We start from the raw sequence: 20914 nt of genomic DNA on the forward strand, positions 1-20914 counted from the left end.
TTAACCTCTTAAAATCCCAGTGGGACCTTCTGATATCAGAGTACATTTCAGTAGAAGGGCAAATAACACGGAACACTAACAACCACACTGATTTATTTCTCAGATGTTGGGCCCCATTCATCAACACCCTCCTGAGACCCGAACTTTTGTTTGGTATGCATTTTCAATTTGTCCTAGCTATTTGAGATTAGCAGCCTCTGATAATTATGAAAAAACTAAAGATTGTCAACAATAATAAATAAATTAATGGAGTCCCAATATCCTCAAACGAGACAACAGTAAAGCCCCTAATGTCCTCAAACGAGACGATAAGAAAGTCCCAATGTCCTTTAACGAGCTGATGAGAAATCCCCAACGTCTGCAAACAAGTACTTAACAGTTTCTTAGCTTGTTGCTGTTGCTAAAATTGGCCAAATTTGTATGGCTAAAAACATTATTAATCATAAATAAACAAGTTGTAAATAAATAACCATGAAATGTGATCAGGTTTTCTACCTTGTCCACTTTTGTGTCGGGTCGGCAGCAGACTGACTTGGCCAAGATGGCTGCCATCTTGTTTTTACATGGATGAGTGTATTGTGGTCTTACTACCACTAGACAACACCAAAAAAGTGTCCACGAACAAGGACGAGAGGTCTAAGTTAAGCAGAATGACACAGAAGGTCCAGTAAACCCAAAATGTAATGTCCTCATATGAGGACACAGGGTCTCTGGGGGATATTAGTATCACCTTTGTTTAACACAAACTAATATATCATACACACATGGTCATATCCGCACCCGAGTAACAACCTCCCCCTGCTGCCAGTGACATCAGTGCCCCCACCTCTGCGTCTCTGCCAGGACCCTCCATATGAAAATAGCTGACACATCTACATATCAAACTACTGATTTAACTTGTGAGTCATATTAAATTCTATAAATCACCTTGTTTTGTTTGTCTGCTCTTGGTTATTTCCCCGTGTTCCCATCAAGGTTGTACCTGTAAAGCCACTACTGATATACACTTCTTCTTCTTTGTTGTTGTTGTTTGGCATTAATAACTCCATATAAAGGAGTTGTCCATTGTGTTTATCAATTTCTTTCATAAGTTCAACATGTTCCAGCAAGTCTAATAAAACACTGTATTCAAATGTAAATGGCCTTTATGGGAAGATGCTTTTAAAACACAGTGTCTCTATGAAAATAGCAATGAATGAGTTGTTTCAATGTTACATCACATTGTACCAAAATCACAAGAAATATCTGTGATTGCGACATCCTGGACATCCACAGTTTCAGCATGTCCACTCTGAAACTATTGAAATGAATTCCTTACTGATAATAACATGACGTTCCCTAGACATGGCTTTAGTGCTACTACAGTACCTTATTCGGATCTAAAATATCTCTGATGATAATGAGTCAGTGAAGTCACTATTCTATTCATAGCTCTTCCCTGTTTTGTCTCATTGCCTCCTACTCCCTCCCACCTTGTTGTGTCTGGAGGAATGTTTTAAGTGACCTCACACTTCTACAGTGGGTTTGTTGCTTTCATCGTCTATTTCCTGGGTGTTCATCAGTCTCTGTGTCTTACAGGCGTTAACACTAATTGTCATTATGTCATTTGGTGTAATTTAAATTCAAAAACATTCATTCAACATGTAGTATACAGTACAGGCCAAAAGTTTGGACACACCTTCTCATTCAATGCGTTTTCTTTATTTTCATGACTATTTACATTGTAGATTCTCACTGAAGGCATCAAAACTATGAATGAACACATGTGGAGTTATGTACTTAACAAAAAAAGGTGAAATAACTGAAAACATGTTTTATATTCTAGTTTCTTCAAAATAGCCACCCTTTGCTCTGATTACTGCTTTGCACACTCTTGGCATTCTCTCCATGAGCTTCAAGAGGTAGTCACCTGAAATGGTTTCCACTTCACAGGTGTGCCTTATCAGGGTTAATTAGTGGAATTTCTTGCTTTATCAATGGGGTTGGGACCATCAGTTGTGTTGTGCAGAAGTCAGGTTAATACACAGCCGACAGCCCTATTGGACAACTGTTAAAATTCATATTATGGCAAGAACCAATCAGCTAACTAAAGAAAAACGAGTGGCCATCATTACTTTAAGAAATGAAGGTCAGTCAGTCCGGAAAATTGCAAAAACTTTCAATGTGTCCCCAAGTGGAGTCGCATAAACCATCCATAAACCACCAGGAAAGGAAGACCAAGAGTCACCTCTGCTTCTGAGGATAAGTTCATCCGAGTCACCAGCCTCAGAAATCGCAAGTTAACAGCAGCTCAGATCAGAGACCAGATGAATGCCACACAGAGTTCTAGCAGCAGACCCATCTCTAGAACAATTGTTAAGAGGAGACTGCGCGAATCAGGCCTTCATGGTCAAATAGCTGCTAGGAAACCACTGCTAAGGAGAGGCAACAAGCAGAAGAGATTTGTTTGGGCCAAGAAACACAAGGAATGGACATTAGACCAGTGGAAATCTGTGCTTTGGTCTGATGAGTCCAAATTTGAGATCTTTGGTTCCAACCGCCGTGTCTTTGTGAGACGAGAAAAGGTGAACGGATGGATTCCACATGCCTGGTTCCCACTGTGAAGCATGGAGGAGGAGGTGTGATGGTGTGGGGGTGTTTTGCTGGTGACACTGTTGGGGATTTATTCAAAATTGAAGGCACACTGAACCAGCATGGCTACCACAGCATCCTGCAGCGACATGCCATCCCATCCGGTTTGTGTTTAGTTGGACGATCATTTATTTTTCAACAGGACAATGACCCCAAACACACCTCCAGGCTGTATAAGGGCTATTTGACCAAGAAGGAGAGTGATGGAGTGCTGCGGCAGATGACCTGGCCTCCACAGTCACCGGACCTGAACCCAATCGAGATGATTTGGGGTGAGCTGGACCGCAGAGTGAAGGCAAAGGGGCCAACAAGTGCTAAACACCTCTGGGAACTCCTTCAAGACTGTTGGAAAACCATTTCAGGTGACTACCTCTTGAAGCTCATGGAGAGAATGCCAAGAGTGTGCAAAGCAGTAATCAGAGCAAAGGGTGGCTATTTTGAAGAAACTAGAATATAAAACATGTTTTCAGTTATTTCACCTTTTTTTGTTAAGTACATAACTCCACATGTGTTCATTCATAGTTTTGATGCCTTCAGTGAGAATCTGCAATGTAAATAGTCATGAAAATAAAGAAAACGCATTGAATGAGAAGGTGTGTCCAAACTTTTGGCCTGTACTGTATATATATATGTGCTCAGTTTTCAGAGTTTTCGTCTGATCGCACCTGTAGCTGTCCGTGGTCCTGGAGAAACATTTCTTCTTCACTGATCAGTGCATCATCATCATAAGCACACTGGTGCATGACTCATGTTTGACCTGTTGACTGTGGAGGCTTCATTTGACTCTACTGCCCTCTAGTGGCCAAAAGCAGAGGTGTTCACATCTGGTTTTGACTCCCTAAAACTTGTGATTGTCACAACACAGAGCTACTTTGCCACATTTAAACGTTTAAAACTGTTGTCTCCACAAATGTTTCTAATGGAAGAGGAAACATCAGTTGTTTTACAGAGTTTTGCCTGAGGTGCAATGTTACTATATGTCAAGTGCTGCACTTAACTAAAACTTAAGGTACTTGTACGTTACTTGATTATGTTCATTTTATGTTACTTTACACTTCTACTTCACTACATTTCAGAGGAAAATTTTTTATCCACTCCACTACGATTTTACCAACTTACTTAGATAATTTAACCAATAAAGATTTTTTGCACATAAAAAATGAAAAAGTACATTTGAAACAATTAGTCAATTAATTGATTGATCCCCAACTATTTTGATCAATTTTTAGGCCATTTTTAATCCACAAACATTTCATGGTTCCAGGTTCACAAGATTGAGGACTTTCTACTTTGGGGTGAAGATTTGGTTTCAATACTAGGGGGTGGGGACAAATTTGAAATGGTGGGTTTGGCGGTCATCTGCCAGAAAATTTGAGCATCAACTCTGGTGAATTGAATTTCTGCATCAATTTATGGTTTAAAAGTCTTTAATTTAGTCTGCTACTTTAATGTTTTTACTGGTGGAGACAGATGCGCATGTTTTAAATACTGAGGGGGATGTGTCCTCTGTGTCCTCCTCTAAATCTGCACCTATGATTTTGGGGTTTGGGTTGTTGATCGAGCAAAATAAAGCCCTGTGAAGGTGTCACTTTGGGCTCTGGCTAATTGCTGAGGCATTTCTCACTAATTTCTGATTTTTTCACAAGCTGATCAATCAGCCAGTTGAGAATTTCATCAGGTGATTTATCCATAATAAAAATAACCACTAGTTGCATCATTATATAAAGTAGTTCAAAATAAATGCTACCTCAACCAAGACCACTGCTATGAAAAACAAAACAAAACCCAGAAACAGTAATGTCTCACTGCAACAGTTGCCCTGCTTTGAATCTCAAGGATCTCAACAAAAGGTTTTAATAAGTGGCTAAAGAGGTTTCTGAAAACAGGCCTGCAAATTAAATACGTAAAATCGATTCCTTCGATTTTTACAGTAAAGATGTTGGGGTCTGGTGCAATGTCAGTGCTCTAACTTTGTTTACTGTATGAAGTGAAAGTAAAAAAAAGTTGACTATAACTACATGTATTTCATTTAATGATGATGATTGTCACATATGTATACTATGAGATATTAATATATACTTTCAACATATTGTACCACAATAGCCAGAACTATAACTATAATATTATAACTTTAATTAATGTTGTTGTAAGCTACTGTCATTTCCGTCTGTCCTGCATCTCTCTCTGTCTCTGTCTCTCTTTCTGTCTCATTGTGTCACACGGATTACTGTTAATTTATCATGTTGATCTGTTCTGTACGACATCTATTGCATGTCTGTCATCCTGGAAGAGGGATTCCTCCTCAGTTGCTCCTCCTGAAGTTTCTATCATTTTTTCCCCCCGTTAAGGTTTTTTTGGAGAGTTTTCCATATCAGATATGAGGGTCCTAAGGACAGAGGGATGTCGTATGCAGTAAAGCCCTGTGAGGCAAATCCTGATTTGTGATACTGGGCTTTATACACTACCGCTCAAAAGTTTGGGATCACTTGGCAATTTTCTTGTTTCCCATGGAAACACCTATGAAATTAATCTGAATAGGCAGTATGGCAAATGAACATGACATGCTGACATTGTCAGAGTTAGAAATAATGATTGTAATGGAAATGATGAATGTGTACTTCAAACTTTGCCTTCATCAAAAAAACCACCTTTTGCAGCAATTACAGCCTGGCAGACCTTAGGCATTCTAGCTGTCAATTTTTCAAGGTAATCAGATGAGATTTCACCCCATGCTTCCTGGAGCATCTCCCACAAGATGGACTGGCTTGACGGAGTCTTCTTCCGTACCATACGGTCAAGCTGCTCCCACAACAGCTCAATGGGGTTCAGATCCGGAGACTGTGCTGGCCACTCCATTACAGTCAGAATTCTGGCTGACTGCTTACTCTTTAAATATTGCTGACACATTTTGGAGGTGTGTTTTGGGTCATTATCCTGTTGTAGGATGAAATTGGCCCCTATCAAGTGCTGTCCACAGGGTATGGCATGTCTTTGCAAAATCTTGTGATAGCCCTCCTTCCTCAAAGTTCCTTCCACTCTGTACAAATGTCCTATTTTACCACCTCCAAAGCACCCCCAGACCATCACGCTGCCTCCACCATGCTTGACTGATGGTATTAAGCACTGTTCTTGCATCTTTTCATTTGTTCTGCGTCTCACAAATGTTCTTCTGTTTGATCCGAAGACCACAAACTTGGACTCATCTGTCCACAACACCTTCTTCCAGTCATCCAGTGTCCAATGCCTGTGCTCTTTTGCCCATCTCAGTCTTTTCTTTTTATTTGCCAGTCAGAGATATGGCTTTTTCTTGGCAATTCTGCCATGAAGTCCAGCATCCTGAAGTCGCCTCTTCACTGTTGATACTGACACTGGTGTTTGACGGGTACTATTTAGTGCAGCTGCCAGTTGAGGACCTGTGAGCCGTCTTTGTCTTAAACTACTCACTCTCAGGTATTTGTCTTCTTGCACAGTTGTGCATCGGGGCCTCCCACTCCGTTTTCTGTCCTTGTTAGAGCCAGTTTGTGCTGCTCTCTTAAGGGAGTAGTTAACAGCATGGTAAGAGATTTTAAGTTTCCTCGCAATTTCTCGCATTGAATAGCCTTCCTTTCTGAGGACAACAATAGACTGACGGGTCTCTATAGGAAGTTCTTTCTTTCTGGCCATTTTGAGTCTCTCAACAAACAAACAACTGCTGATTCTTCAGATACTAAACCAACCTAAAGAATGCCATGTTCCCTTTTGTGCTCCCTTATTAGTACAATGGTTTTCAGCTGTGCAACACACCTGCAAAGGGGTTTTCTAATGATCAGTTAGCTTTATAAAATGATTAACTTGAATTAGCAGCCATACCAGGAGATTGATGCAGAGGACTGACAGTTGCTGATAATAGGCCTCTTTGCAAAAATGTAAATCATTCTTTCAAAATCATCTGATTAATTTTAATTGTTTGTGAAATGGATCAAAATGTTTGTGAAAGGGAAAAAAATGTTTGTCAATTGCATGAAAATGTGTTTTTCTTTGGAAAACAAAGAAATTTGCAAGTGATCCCAAACTTTTGAGCGGTAGTGTAAATAAAATTGATTGAATGATTGATTGATTGATTGATTTGATTATGGTCCCCAGGAACAGTAATTGTCAAGGCAGCAACTGAAGGGGCTCCCAATAAACAAACAAACAAATCAACAGTAAAGACACAGAGAGAGAGACAGAAAACATAACAGTCAAACTATAATAAATGTTTTACTGAGCAAATAACATCAATACAAAATGATCTCAGGGTATTTATGTAGTGAGTTTCTTTTACACAACACTTTAAACCTAGGCTGTAATTATAGCGTATGTTGGGGGGACAGATCTATTCAAATAGGTTCAAAATGTCCCCCCAACATACCAATAAAAATATATTAAAAAAGATTGCTCTGCTACAAAAGGCAGCCAGGCATTACCATCTAAGATAATAATTAGCGAATGTAATCAAAATCATAAATACACTTAACATATTTCCATTAATATTATTACTTCTGGTTCTAATATTATGGGGAACAGCAGTTCTGCGTGTGGTTTTGTGCAAGTGGTGTTGCCGTGCCCCGGTTGAGCTGTTACTTGACTGCTGTGGGTAGATACAATCAATGTCAAACACTGTACTGAGTTTATTTTATTACTTTCAAATATAACAAAAAAGTGGAAAAATAAAATGTAATATGAGCGTCATGTCGGCTACATCACTGCTGATTGTTTAGTTTTTGTTTAGAGTTGGTATGTCATAGAAAATGTCATAATAAAGTCAAAGTGTGTGAACTTTTCCTGTGTGTCCCTTAATCATATGCGGCTCCCTGACACTGATCAAAACTTCTAGGATTTTTTTGATTCAAAATGCTCTAAAATTGTCCATTTACCTGTTAAGTTTCTACAAATCTTTCCTGGGGGAAAAGGCGATTCCAGCCTTGTTTTGAACAGTCCTAGATCAAACAGTGTGATTACCATTTTCTACACAGAGTCTTGGGGAAGCTCAAACTTAAGATAAAAAACAATCATTAAAACACAATCATCATCAGTCAAACAATACTGTTCCAGCACTACTGTACATTATGAATATTAAAATCTATTAAAATCATTAAAAACAGTAAAAAAAGAATCAGCAGCTAATAGATTAGCTAATATAATAAATACAAACTGAGGCCTTTCATTACAGCACAGGTGGAGGATCTTTAGCTGCTGATCATATTTACATTAGAGAAAGGCGTTTTCACATGTTTAAGGTCATTTAGTTTTCGGCAGAGTGTGTCAGTGCAGTATGGTGATACTGCGGTCGGTGACAGCAAACGCCGGCAGCAGTGGGGCACTGAAGGGATGTGTGACAGTGTACAGCACAGCGCTGGAGTCCGGCTCATAAAACAGCAGTGTGTGACTGGGCCAGTCCAGCAGCAGGCCAATCCTCTGGGGTCTCCTCACCACCTGCAGAGGCACCTTCTTCCCTGCGTGGCAGAAGGAGTAGTCCCCGTCGTAGTGGCACAGCACCCATGACTGACTGTTGTGGCCCAGCCGGGCCTCATCCCCGGAGCCTTTGCGCTCCAGAGAGCTGTAGCAGACCCCGACCTTAAAGGCACCACTCTGGCCCACGTCCACCACCCAGCTGTGGGTGCCAGAGGACATGGACAGTGAGCCCAGTGCGTTGGGCCAACAGTCAAAGCGTGCCGGGTCGTAGGGCAGAGGTTGGCGAACTTTTTTGTGCAGAAAGGTCAGAGTGCAGACATCATCAGACAGGGACAGAAGGGGGCTCACTGTGCGCTCATCAAACTTTAAATAAGACGATCCATAAGCTGTGGGAAGAAGATCGAGATGGAATGAATGTCACAAACTGCTGCACTATAAGCAGACATGCTTTGAGGCATTATAAGAATCTTTGTATCATGCTGTCCACCTTTCAGATTTCCATGAACAACACTGGATTTTTGTGCCACTCTTATGCAAATTATCTCATTTTTCTCCAAGTTTAGATCCATTTCAACACTTGCACCGTTCAGTTGTTACATTTTGACCCTTCACAATTACTGTTGTATTCAACCAGAGTGCAAAATACATCAGGACACAATTTAGTCTATGTAGATGAATGTGAATACTACTAATATATGAAGTATATTTCCAGAGCTACTGCACACTACCACAAGTCAGGAAGATTCTGGGTGCGGAAAACATTGAAAATCAAAAAGGTCAAATCATGTGTACACTTATCTTTATGGCTAACACCAGTATGTGTGATAAGTAGTGGTATAAATAAATAAATACAGGAATTCTATACTTGTATGCAGTGTAGTGGGATGTGTAGTTTCAGGTACTTTATACTTTTTTATGTGAATGTTGTACAGTGGTTACTAGTTACTTTTCTGATGAACATTTAATTACAAAGCTTGATAACACAGCATTAGCTTAAAACTAGCATACACATTAGCTTGTAAAATATAATATGAATCAGTATCAATGATTCAGTATTATTATATACTGTATACAGAACTATAACACATAAAGGAGCCATTCTGCATAATGAGCACTTCTACTTTAAAAGTCCCATATTGTGCTTATTTTCAGGTTTATACTTGCATTTTGAGTTTTTACTAGAACATGTTTACATGCTTTAATATTCAAAAAAAAGCATTATTTTTTTCCCTCATACTGTCTGTCCGAATATACCTGTATTCACCCTCTGCCTGAAACACTCCATTTTAGTGTCTGTCTCTTTAAGACCCCTTCTTGGAGAGTGTCTGCACTGATTGGTCAGTATTTCCGGGTCTTCCCACTCTGCATCTCTGCAATCTCTTCATCGTCACTGCAGCAGAGGCAATGGCTTTACTGGCACTGTAGCAGCATTTTGTACCTTTTTAGACCGTTTCACTGGAATTGCATTGCTAGATAACAGCTTGGGTCAATGTTGACCTTCTGTCAGCAGATGTCATTCATATATGATGCAAAACTTTAAAACAGGAAATACAAAGGGACCCTTTAAGATTCTTTATTTTTTAAGCCTGAAATGGTCTATAAAGTGGTGACATCACAACTTCACGGAAATCCTGACAGCTTGTTTAAAGGCACAGTTTCTGAACACTGACTGTGCACATTCCTCTGTGGATTGTTTGGATATGTTCACAGTATTTATATAGCACCTTTACCCTTATTAATACAATGCAGGTAAAGGTGCTATATAAATACTGTGCACATTCCTCTGTGGATTGTTTGGATATGTTCACAGCATCTGCTTTATATTAGAAAAGACTTTTTTTTTTTTTAACAACATGAAACCTTTAACATTCGGGCACATTTTATTGATAATCTTACTATATAATGATGAAAACTCTGTCTGTGGGTGTGTCTGTGTCTCTGTTCCACGTTTTTCTCCTCACTGACTTGGTCAATCCATGTGAAATTTGGCACAGTGGTAGAGGGTCATGGGAGGATGCGAATGAAGCAATATTACATCAATTGGCCAAGGGGGGGTGCTATAGCAACCAGCTGAAATTGCAAACTTTGAATGGGCTTATCTCATGCCCTGTATGTTGTAGAGACATGAAACTTTGCACAGAGATGCCTCTCCTCATGAGGAACACATTTGCCTCAAGAACCCATAACTTCTGGTTATATAGATTTTCCAGCATTTTGAATTTTTGGAAAAACACTTAAAATCAATCTCTTCCTAGGAAGTTTGACCGATCTGCATGAAACACAGTAAACATAATCTAGGGACCAATATCTAAAGTTCCCTCTTGGCAAAAGTTGGAAAACTTACTAAAACTGAGCTTCTATAAGGCAATGAATATTGCGGAGGGCGTGGCTCATCACATAAAGGTGTATAACATCTCAAGGGTTTCACCGATCACCACGCAACTTTGTAGGCATATGACCACACATAATCTGAGGGGACCCCTCCATTATTGACCCCATCAAACAAAATGGGGGCGCTAGAGAGCTAATTTCTTATCTAGGCCTAACCGCCATATTGATTTTTACTAAACTTGGTAGATATGTAGAACAGGACGCCTCAAGGTGACTGGAGAAATTTAACTCTAATTGGCAACTGGGTGGCGCTATAACAACAGAAAAATGCTTAAAAATGGCTAAAATGCGACCGATCGCTGTGGCTCCCCCTGTGGCCCAATGTTTATTTTTTTTCTAATTTTTGGTATGACTTAGTCATGGTATGGTATGCTGTACATAATCACGGAAACTGTCAGTGTGTCATTCTGTCAGTCAGTCATTCTGTCTGTCACACGTTTTTCAAAATATTTTCTGTCTGAATGCATTGCTCTTCTTAATGGGTTCAGTTGACTATTTAATCTTCAATTTCCTATGACCTGTATCCCAAACACACACCACGTGAAACTGTACGTGGGCAACTGTGCACTCAGTGGGTATGGACTAGTATTTAAGTACTTTGAATGTAAGAACTTTGCTTGGACTTTTAATTGAGCAAATGATCTTCTATTACCGAATGGATATCACGAAAGGACAGTTACTTTTCTTGTTGAACTGTTTGCCTGCAACATTTCTCAGGGTGTCTCTGTCTCAGGCATCTACTTTTACATCATCACACACACAAAAAGTATTAAGAATGAACAAACTGAGCTGCCTGGTTTTGATTTAAGAATATACCGTTTTCCACATTTTCAAGGTTAGCAGGTATGATAATAATTACCATCATCAGTTATGTTATAACCTTGTATGTTCCTGTTGGATCTGTTGTGTCTGTATTATGACTGAATAAAAATCTACTAACCGTTTGGCCCCAGCAGCAACGCGGTGGCCCACAGACCTCTCAGCAGCTTGCTGTCACTGCAGCCTGGGTTCAGGTTGAGCTGGTCTGTATCACAGGGCTCCCCAACCCCCTCTGCCTCCTCCACCCTGACACACACACAGACCACAGGGAGAGACATTACCCCTCTGGTATGTCCTGAGCATGAACATAATATTCACAAACAATGTCACGTGATGAAAGCTCACCTGTCAGCTATCTCCTGGACACTGGTCTGAAAGACAGAAACAAAGTGATGACTGTTCTGGTAGTTTAACGACCATCATCACGATACTGTTATTTGAACACAATAACCCCCTGTCCTCCCTCAACAAAAATGTCCCAGTCTCTCACCACCAACTGTGCGTCTGGAGTGTGCGTCAGTGTGTGCACCAGGCCGGAGCGTGTTTGCGACAGACTCGCCAAAGCCTGGCTCCAGTGGGCTCTCTGGGTGAGGAGACACTGCTCCACCCGCTCCTCCTCTCGCTGCACCTCCTCCAAGAGGCGCTGCTCCTCCTCCTCCAGGGCTTCACGTGCTGCGCTGACCTGAGCCACGATCTGCTCCCTCGCCCTGCTCGCCGATGCCTACGCCAAGGAGAGAAGAGAAAATATTAGACACAAGTTTAGTTTCTAAAGCCCATACATTCGTGTAATGTTTCTAATTTTTTTAAATCCCACTCACCTTCTGAACCCACTCATTTATTTCATTTTTTGTGATACATATTTTAGCAGCAAAGTGAAAAAACGAATAAGAAAAACTCATCCTTGTCAACAAACACTTTTTATTTTCATTTCTAGAAGGCTTCTCTCAAAGGCAAATAATTTGTTGGACATGTTGAGGTTGCAACTACAGCGTTCTTCCTACTTTGACAAGTCAAAATGTCTGCTGTGAGAAAAACTTGCTGTTTTAGCACTCATAAAAATCAATTAAAAACTGATTAATAGGAAGGCATTTGACTAGATCTTACATCCTCAGTCAGCTCTTGCACTTTATTTCTATTAAATTATAACGCTGTGTTCAGTTATAAGTAAGCACCTGTGATTACCTTCTCTGCATGAAAAAATCAAACACAATGTGTATTTATGACATTGCAATGTGGCAGTTGAAATACCAATGAAGCTACAGAGAATTATCACATCGATCTGCCACTCCCCTCAGCTTTACATAGCTTTACCATGAGGTTCAGCTCATTGTTTAGCTGTTGCTAATCAGCAGCAACACAAACACTTGATGGTGGGGGCCCAAGAAAGCACAAAGGTTGATGATGACATCTCACACTTCGCACAAGTGACTTCCCTCGTGTGGTCATAAACAAACACACCAATAGTAACAGAGAATCAGTGACCAGATTTGTAGCCAACAGCATTGTTTCCACAGTGTGGAGTAAGTTTGTTTTATGTTGTAGGACACTTGGTGATTTGACTGTTGCTCAGATAAGGTGCAATCTTAGAAATAAAGGGATTAAGTAGAACCACACAGGGTTCTTCAGCTGACCCCCATTGACTGAATCACCATGATGTTGTGCTAATACTTCCGTGTAGACAACTGGCAATTGTTTTGAATTGCAGAGACATGAGACATCTGTTGTCATTTATTCAGTTGTAACTGTAACATTTTAAGATATATAGTTAAGCACAGTGGGTCAACCTATCTGACATATTTCAGCCAGCTAAAAAGACTCACCTAAAAAATAACAGTATCAGTGTAAATGAATGTTGTAGTTGTTCCTTTGCTCTAAAATTACTGTTTTTGTCAATGGAGTCTGGTGGCTTTGAGATAACAGCTTCAGTACCCCGGCGGAAAATCAGTGAGAATATTGTAAATATAACGCACACTTAAACTGACACAGATTTTTTTTTTTTTACGTGGTTTAAAAAACAACCAAATGAGACAGCATCTGTTCAGCACCATTTTATTTTATGTAAACAAATATTGTGATTCAGTCTATGGGTCTATATAAGGGTCTTCAGCACCCATGCTTTCAACACTCTTCGAAGAATTCCTTCTTCCAAAAAGGGTTCTTTGGATGAAATGGATTTTTTTGGAACCCTTAGAGAAAATAGTGTCAGTGCCACAGATGCAGCAAGACATATAAATGCATGTCACAGTCTAAGAGACAACCAACACAACAACACATAGTTCATCTCCTAACAGGTCACACTCTGCCTTTTTATTTACCCCTTCACTTAATTAGTTTTTTCCCTTTAAAGTTTATGTTTATGCATTTGTAATAATTTCATTGTTGGTAATTGTTTTTCACTTTTCACTGTCTTAAATTGTAATTGTGAAAAGGAATGTCATACCAATAAAGCTTATTGAATTGAGTTGAACTGAATTGAAGAAACTCACCATTGCCAAAATATGCTTTATACATACCATCTATGGTGGCTCTGCTGATACTTTTTCTACTAGGATCCACACTGATCTCAGAATTAACAATATCAGTCTATATTATTCTTTACATCATGCAAATCTGTAAGTTCTATATGGTCTAAGTTCTCTGGTGTGCCCTCTAGTGGAATCCTCCAGTAACACGCGTTGTACATAGGCAATTATGTGAATAATTCTGTTCACAGCACAGCCAGTTGTCTATGTAAACACATGGTTAAAAAGCAAGCAGGCTATATCTCCTGCATTAGTTTCACAAAGAACCACTGAAGAACCCTTTCTTTAAAAAAGAGGTCTCCAGAGCCAAATCAGGTCCAGCCTCAGCCCTCAAGGAAGAACCTTTTTGGAACCCTTATTTCTAAGAGTGTACCTAAGTGATTGTCTTACCTGCCCTTGTTGTTTGCTTGAGATTTGATTTGCTGGTGGTAGCTTGTAAGTGAGAAAACTACACATGCATGACCGTACCTACCCTTTAGACACCCATTGAGTGAGAGAGGTTAATAAATACAGGTGCACTGAAAGAGGCAGTGTAGTGATAAATCAGCAAGTTATACAGTGCATGAATAGTTAACATGTTGTTTCCTGCTTTATACATGCATTTACTACTGCAAAGTACCTCATTATTTTACTTTTTCAGTGTAAAAAGATCTGAAATTGTTTAATCATTGTTAGAAGTGCGGTAAATTATATTCTATTCTAATATATTATATTCAAAAGAATTTAGATTTAGGGAGCCGATATCAACACCATGCTGATAATTCATTCTGTTTTTCCAAAGTAGGCTATTGTTATGTATTAACACATGAACTCATATAAATAATTAGGAATGTTTTTACTATAGAGGGATGATTTCTGTCACAATTTACTCTCCTTGTTGATGACAATCACTGTTTCATGTGCAATAAAGTGCAGGGACAATGTGTCCAATAATTAATTTAATTATTTATCAGGCAAAAAACAATCACTTACTGGTTTCTGCTTCTTAAATGTGCAGGTTTTCAGATTTTTTTCAGTCTGATACATCATTATAAACTAAATATCTGTGAGTTTTGGCACAGCTAGTCACACCAAACAAGCAATTTGAGGAGGGAGAAGAAACTCTGATGGTATTTTTTTTACTATGTTCTGACATCTGATAGATTTAACAGCTTATTAGACAATTAAAGAAATAGTCAACAAATTAATTGACATTAAAAAATTATCTTCAGTTGTAGCCCTCATGCAAAGACACTAATTATAGAGGTCAATATTCAAACCCAACACGTGTCTGCACAACGCATGTGTGTTGTCACATGACTGTTTTATTAAGGCGAGCCAGCCAACATCAGACACACTGTACTTGTGAAACTGTTCAGGCTCCACAGAGCAGTGTGTGTATCAGCACTGAGGTTGGCACAGCGTCTGTGTGATCATTAGTGTGCAGCTGAGTGGGTGGGGATCAGTGGCATTATTTCTCACCTGAAGCTTTTGCTCTTTGGCTGTTAACGTCTGGCCGATAAACCTCTCGATCCTCAGTGCCTGCAGCTGCATTTTCTCACACACATCCACCAGCTGGTTCTGGTAAAAACACACACACAGACACACACATACACACACTCATCAGCTAGAGACGCAACAAGAAAATCCTGTCTTTTCAAATACCCAGCTGAGGAATCAGCTAGAAAAAAACCCCATGCAAATTGTGGCACACCCAAGAAAGAATCATGAAGTGTAAGTATGACACTGTCAAATATATGAGCACAGCTTGTCAGCACTCATTGCTTCATGACAGAAAACAGGAATACAATAATAGAAAATAGGAAAAATACACATTTTCTGTCATTAAAACCACTTGACAAAGAGATAGAGGGATGACTTTACAGGTAGACAAAGTAAAATGAGTGGATAAACATATAAACCTGTCTGACAGTTAAAAGTAGGGCAGATAAAAAGTCACAAGGCATTCACACAAAGTGAAACGAACCTTCCTGGGCTGTTTCTCACCCTGCAGGTATCCTCACCCATATTTCCAGAGCTGACACATCATCAGTATCATGCCACAGCTCAGCCAACACATTTAAAGGAAGCAAACAGCTGTTGTGTATAAATACAGTATTTATATATAACACTCACCCTCACTGCGGTTACTCTGGTGGCCAGAGGGGTCACAGTGTGTCCGTGGCAGGGGCCCACAATGGCGCAGTGAGAGCAGATGAGTCTCTGCTCGGTGCCACAGAACCAGTCCAGCTCAGCCTCATGCTCCACACAGAGCTCACACTCCCCGGAGAAGATCCCGGACTCGGTGTCAGCGGTTGTCGCAGAGGGTGAGCCCGGCACCGGAGTGTCCCCCTCCGGCTGCTGCTGCTGCTTCACCCCGCCGCTCAACACGGAGAAAATAGGCTGCTCAATATCCATCTCGACGGTTTTCACACCGTTTAAAGTCTTCCCCGGGTCGGTCGGTGAAGACGGGCATGTTAGCTCACACGTTATTAGCTCCTCGGTCATGGCACAATAACGCAACAGGTGCACCGACAGAGCTGGAGTCGCACCTACAGTACGCTGTAATACAGGTGTAACAGGTGAGCGGAACACGGAAGTGACACGGACAGCAGAGGTCAGAGCTGGGAGAGGAAAAAACGGTTTCTGCTCTGCTGGTTTTTTAGGTGTTTGATTTGGGCGTGAGCTGATAACCGTCTCTCCAGTTTTAAATCACTGGGTAATCCATCACAAACAGGTATATTCTTTAATTGGCCTGAGGCTATAAAAAGCTGAAATGTCACTTTACATACTGGAGTGTCTTTCAGTCTCTTTATCTCTCCATTTTCATCTTAAAACTCCTCAGATTTTGAGCTGTGACCTTAAATAAAGTCACAGGGGACAGAAACCTGCAGTAGTCTACTACAGATTAATTATTTTGAAGTTAGTTATAGGCCTACCTGACAATGTATTTTAGTGGTAAGTGATACTTTGTATTCTACTAGGATTAGTCATTAGTCCATTTTTGCAGGTAAATATTTTGCATGAAAACAATCGATGAGTACATGAATTTACACCAGTATCATGATCAGGTGTAAATGCATAAAATGAATGCATAAAAAAGAAAGGTGCAATCTAATTTAAATGAAAGGACAGCTCTTCCAGCCATCAATTTCAAAATCACATTTTCGCCCTGCAGCTTTTTTGTATTAAATCATTTAATAAGACAATTATACAAACAAACAATGTCAACTTAAAATCTGAAATCATTTTGTACAATTTCCAGCAGTAAAAATGTGTAGCCTATACACTCAATAAAGAAATGTTTTAACATTCCATCAGCTAGAATATGTCAACAGCCTGGTGCTTTTTCCTGAATTCTGGGGAACCTCCATAGCAGGGCTTCTTTTGAGTCTCTCTAGCTAGGCTGGTTTTGGATTCCAAATCCAAAAAAGAAAAAGTCTCAGGGGAAAATCGAGAAATCATTAGTGCTTGGACAGATTTGTTTGCTTTCATAGCCAACACTGCAGCGTTAAAGGTTGCAAATAATCATAAATAGCCCACTGGAGCGTAACAACTTTGTGGTTAAACATAATAATGAATGCTCATTAGGAACTATTAGTAATGATGACAGGCTAATGAAGACCAAATAGACTATGTCAGCGTTATTATAAGGCGCATATATGTATTGTGGCTCCAGATGTCCAGCTTCCTGTTATATCTTTTGATATTAAAGGTAGCTGCATCTCTTTGTAGTCTCCATGCATCTGTTTGTAGTTTTGTGTCTCTTTGTGGTTATTTCGTGTCCCTCTGTGGTTGTTTTGCACCTTTTTGTAGTTATTTTGTGTCTTTTTGCAGTTCCTTTGCATGTCTCTGTGGTCATTTTGAATCTCTTCCTGGTTGGTACTTGTTCATTTGAGTGACATTGTGCAGGTTTAGGTCAGTGAGGACCCTGTGTCACATTCAGTAATCCATCCATGGAAGAGACATACATAAACTGAAAAGTTTAAATCACATGATTTTAACTTGCATTCAGGTCTATATTTTGATTTTAAATCAGTTCAAAGTAAATGCAGATTTGCAAATGCAGATTTCTCACATGACACTAATAACAATATTTTTCTGATGTCGATCTATCTAAGCTATAGGGCTATATATATCACTATATGGCACCATTATACAAAACCACATTGAAAATAAGCAACTTGATTTTCAGTGTGATTAAATGTGCTTCAATGTTACCTCGAATTAGACTAAACTCAGACTAAGCTTTAATTCTAATCATATTAATTATTTTTTAGCCACAACCAGCAGCTCAATAGCTGGCTTTGTTGGTCAACAGAATGTTTTCCATCCTTTGGTGGCCATAGTTTTTGCAAAATATGAGGCTGAATTTTGTCCTGGATGTCCCAGCTAATGTGAATTCATGCTTGATTAGTTAATTTTCTGGAAGTCATCCCTTTAGACAACAAGATTTTGTAATATGATTACCTGATATTTATTATGATAACATTCAACTAAAACATTAAATTGTCATACCCATACTGTGACAAGGAACTATCTTTTCTCAATGAGGACTTTTCATTTATGTACTGTAGACTTCCCTCTTTTTGACACATTTTTGAATACTTTTCTCATATTGAAAAACTATCCTGTTTTTTCCTTTCATTTGGAATTTTCCTTTTGTTTACAAGTTACCATAGTGAGAAAACTGTGGACAATTATAATCAAATATAATCAGATTTTCCAGGGTGGATAGGTGTGATAGACACACAGTTTCATCATATGTGTGTGTGTGCCCAGGGATGAGCGGTGCAGCCACACCTCAGAGACGACTCTGTTTAGAAATAGTGAACAACACCCACTGTCTGGGAAAGCCCTGGAAACCTCAAATGTACTTTTTGAAATACAGTCTGCCCTTATTTCTAAATGGCCAGGCCCATTCCACTGAACTGACTGTGCAGTCAGTTAGGTCAGCTGCAACCAGCATCACAAGAATTATGTTTTCATTTCTAAAGCAACACCAGGGTGCAACCATAAAATGTACTAAAATAACCTACTGATAATGGTAAATTAACAGAACTGTTGTGTGCAGTGCGATGATGCCATATAAAATGAGAATCTACAGACATTCTGTGTTTTATATTTTGTGGAACTGGAAAAAGAAATGAATTTACTGTGCTGTATTTTAATTCTTGTTCTGACTTGATATATTTATGTTATTGGAAGAAAATTTCGATTTATGTTCATTTAATTTGCCAGTGTTACATAGTGTTTTAACTGTAAATGTTAGTATAATTATACTCCTCTCTACCCATGTGCTTAGTCCTCACCACTGGGTGCCAATAATTAAAGTTTCCAATTAACTTCTTGTCAGCTTTTTAAGAGGAAAATTAGGACTTGAGGCTGAAATTCAAGGGAAGTAAAAGGCTTTGCATGGGTTTGTATCCTCTTTGTATCCATTTCTATCCCATCACTGTTTAAATGAAAGACTTTTTGTTAAAGGTTTTGGGAGGAAACAGATCAAATCTCAAGAAATTCAAACCTGCACAAGGAACGACACACCTCCCACTCCTCCCATCAGCTCCATGTCTGTGCGTAACTGGATAGAGTGATTGACTCTGGCTCAGACAAGGTGCGTTTCCACACATTTCACATTGAAAATGGGAACAGCAGAGGCACAGGGCTGCTATTGTTTGCAACATAAAAAGCTGTTTTGTAATGGGGAAAACTCGTAAACACAAGAAATGCATGTGTTCACATCATAAAACGAACAAAGGTTTGTTGTGAAAGAGCTTGATACATGAATGCATACTGTATTAAAGTGAATAATAATGAAATAGAAATATTTAATACTGCAAGCCTTTACTAAAAAGAGAATTACACCAGTCTTTCTCTCTTAACACACCCTGTTGAGTTTTGAAAAATGAATACCACAAAAATAAAAGCAAATTCTCTCTTCTCTGGTTACCCTTTCAATGGACTTAAATTCATTAACTAGAGAAAATGGGTGCTGGTCTGTGACATTTCTCATTCTTTCCCATATAAGACTGGATTAAGATTTCTTGGGAAGCTATCTATCATCATAACTTTACCAATAAATCAAAATATTGTTAAAGGGAAAACCATGTGTTTCTTTAAAGTCTGAAAACCAAAAATCAACAACTCAACAAACAATGGAAATAATGTGACTGTATTTCAGAAACTTACTATTTTAGGTCATAACTGATGATATCTCAAATCTTCATATGTTTCCAAATTCAAAATTGTTCTTCTAAAACTCTTCTGTAATACAGGTCCTGATCTCCAGATGGTGCTCACTCACTTTACTAGCTGAACTGAAAGTCATCCGTAACTAGACAGATGTGTTTGCACGGGTACACCACTGAGTACACAGCTCATTGCTCTGAACAGTGTAAGTGATAGCAGCACACCTTTCTTGATATATCATTTTTTGTCTCATTATCTCTTCCTTTCCTTGTGCTCCTGCAGCAGCCTGTAAGTGCATGATCATCATACTATTTCATCCATACAATACTCAATGGTTCTACATCAATAAGCCTAATTTTGCAGCATGTCTTTGATGACAAATACCACTGAACAGATGAGTAGAAGGCATGGATGAATGGAGAGTGGATACAGGTGTAGGTAACCAACTGCAGATGTTCATTAGTGTTCCCCCACTGGGATGACATCACACAAATAAAAATAACTTTTATGGGGTCTGGAAAAGTTTTTCTCTTCTAAAATTTTATGGATTAAAAATGCACAATTCATTGAGTCTTTTTGGGAAGGCTGAGTAGCAACGCCATATTGAGACACCACCCTCACTGAACTCATCTCTGGTGGGAATGAGTCTGCCTACAGATGTGAGACTGACCATGGTGACCTGGTGTGGACAGAGCAACCTGGTACTCAAGGCTTTGGAGATGGTTGTGGATTACCTGAACAATGCAGCTCCACCTGCATCCATCACCCTGTGTGACTCTTTGGTAGACACTGTGGAGTCCTTCTGCTTCCTTGGCTCCAGGACTTCAGGTGGGAGCTGAACATCAGGGTCCTTATCAAAAAAAGCACAGCAGAGGATGTACTTCCTGCAGAAGCTGAAGAAGTTCAACTTGCAGAAGACAATGGAGTGCACTTTTTCATGGCTATCAAGT

The 20914-nt window shown here is 39.4% G+C and overlaps 1 protein-coding gene across 1 annotated transcript; it reads right to left on the minus strand.

Annotated features, from left to right (window-relative positions):
• Positions 1 to 6857: 6857 nt before the first annotated feature.
• Positions 6858 to 16502, minus strand: bspry (B-box and SPRY domain containing). Its single transcript, XM_049604800.1, has 6 exons — positions 15912 to 16502; positions 15258 to 15356; positions 11765 to 11995; positions 11620 to 11645; positions 11396 to 11520; positions 6858 to 8450 (listed from the first exon to the last, which is right to left on the minus strand). The coding sequence occupies exons 1-6, from the start codon at positions 16281 to 16283 to the stop codon at positions 7915 to 7917; spliced, it is 1389 nt and encodes a 462-aa protein (XP_049460757.1). The 5' UTR covers positions 16284 to 16502; the 3' UTR covers positions 6858 to 7914.
• Positions 16503 to 20914: the final 4412 nt, after the last annotated feature.

This window comes from Epinephelus fuscoguttatus, linkage group LG18 (assembly GCF_011397635.1).
Source record: "Epinephelus fuscoguttatus linkage group LG18, E.fuscoguttatus.final_Chr_v1".
Lineage (NCBI taxonomy): Eukaryota > Metazoa > Chordata > Actinopteri > Perciformes > Serranidae > Epinephelus > Epinephelus fuscoguttatus.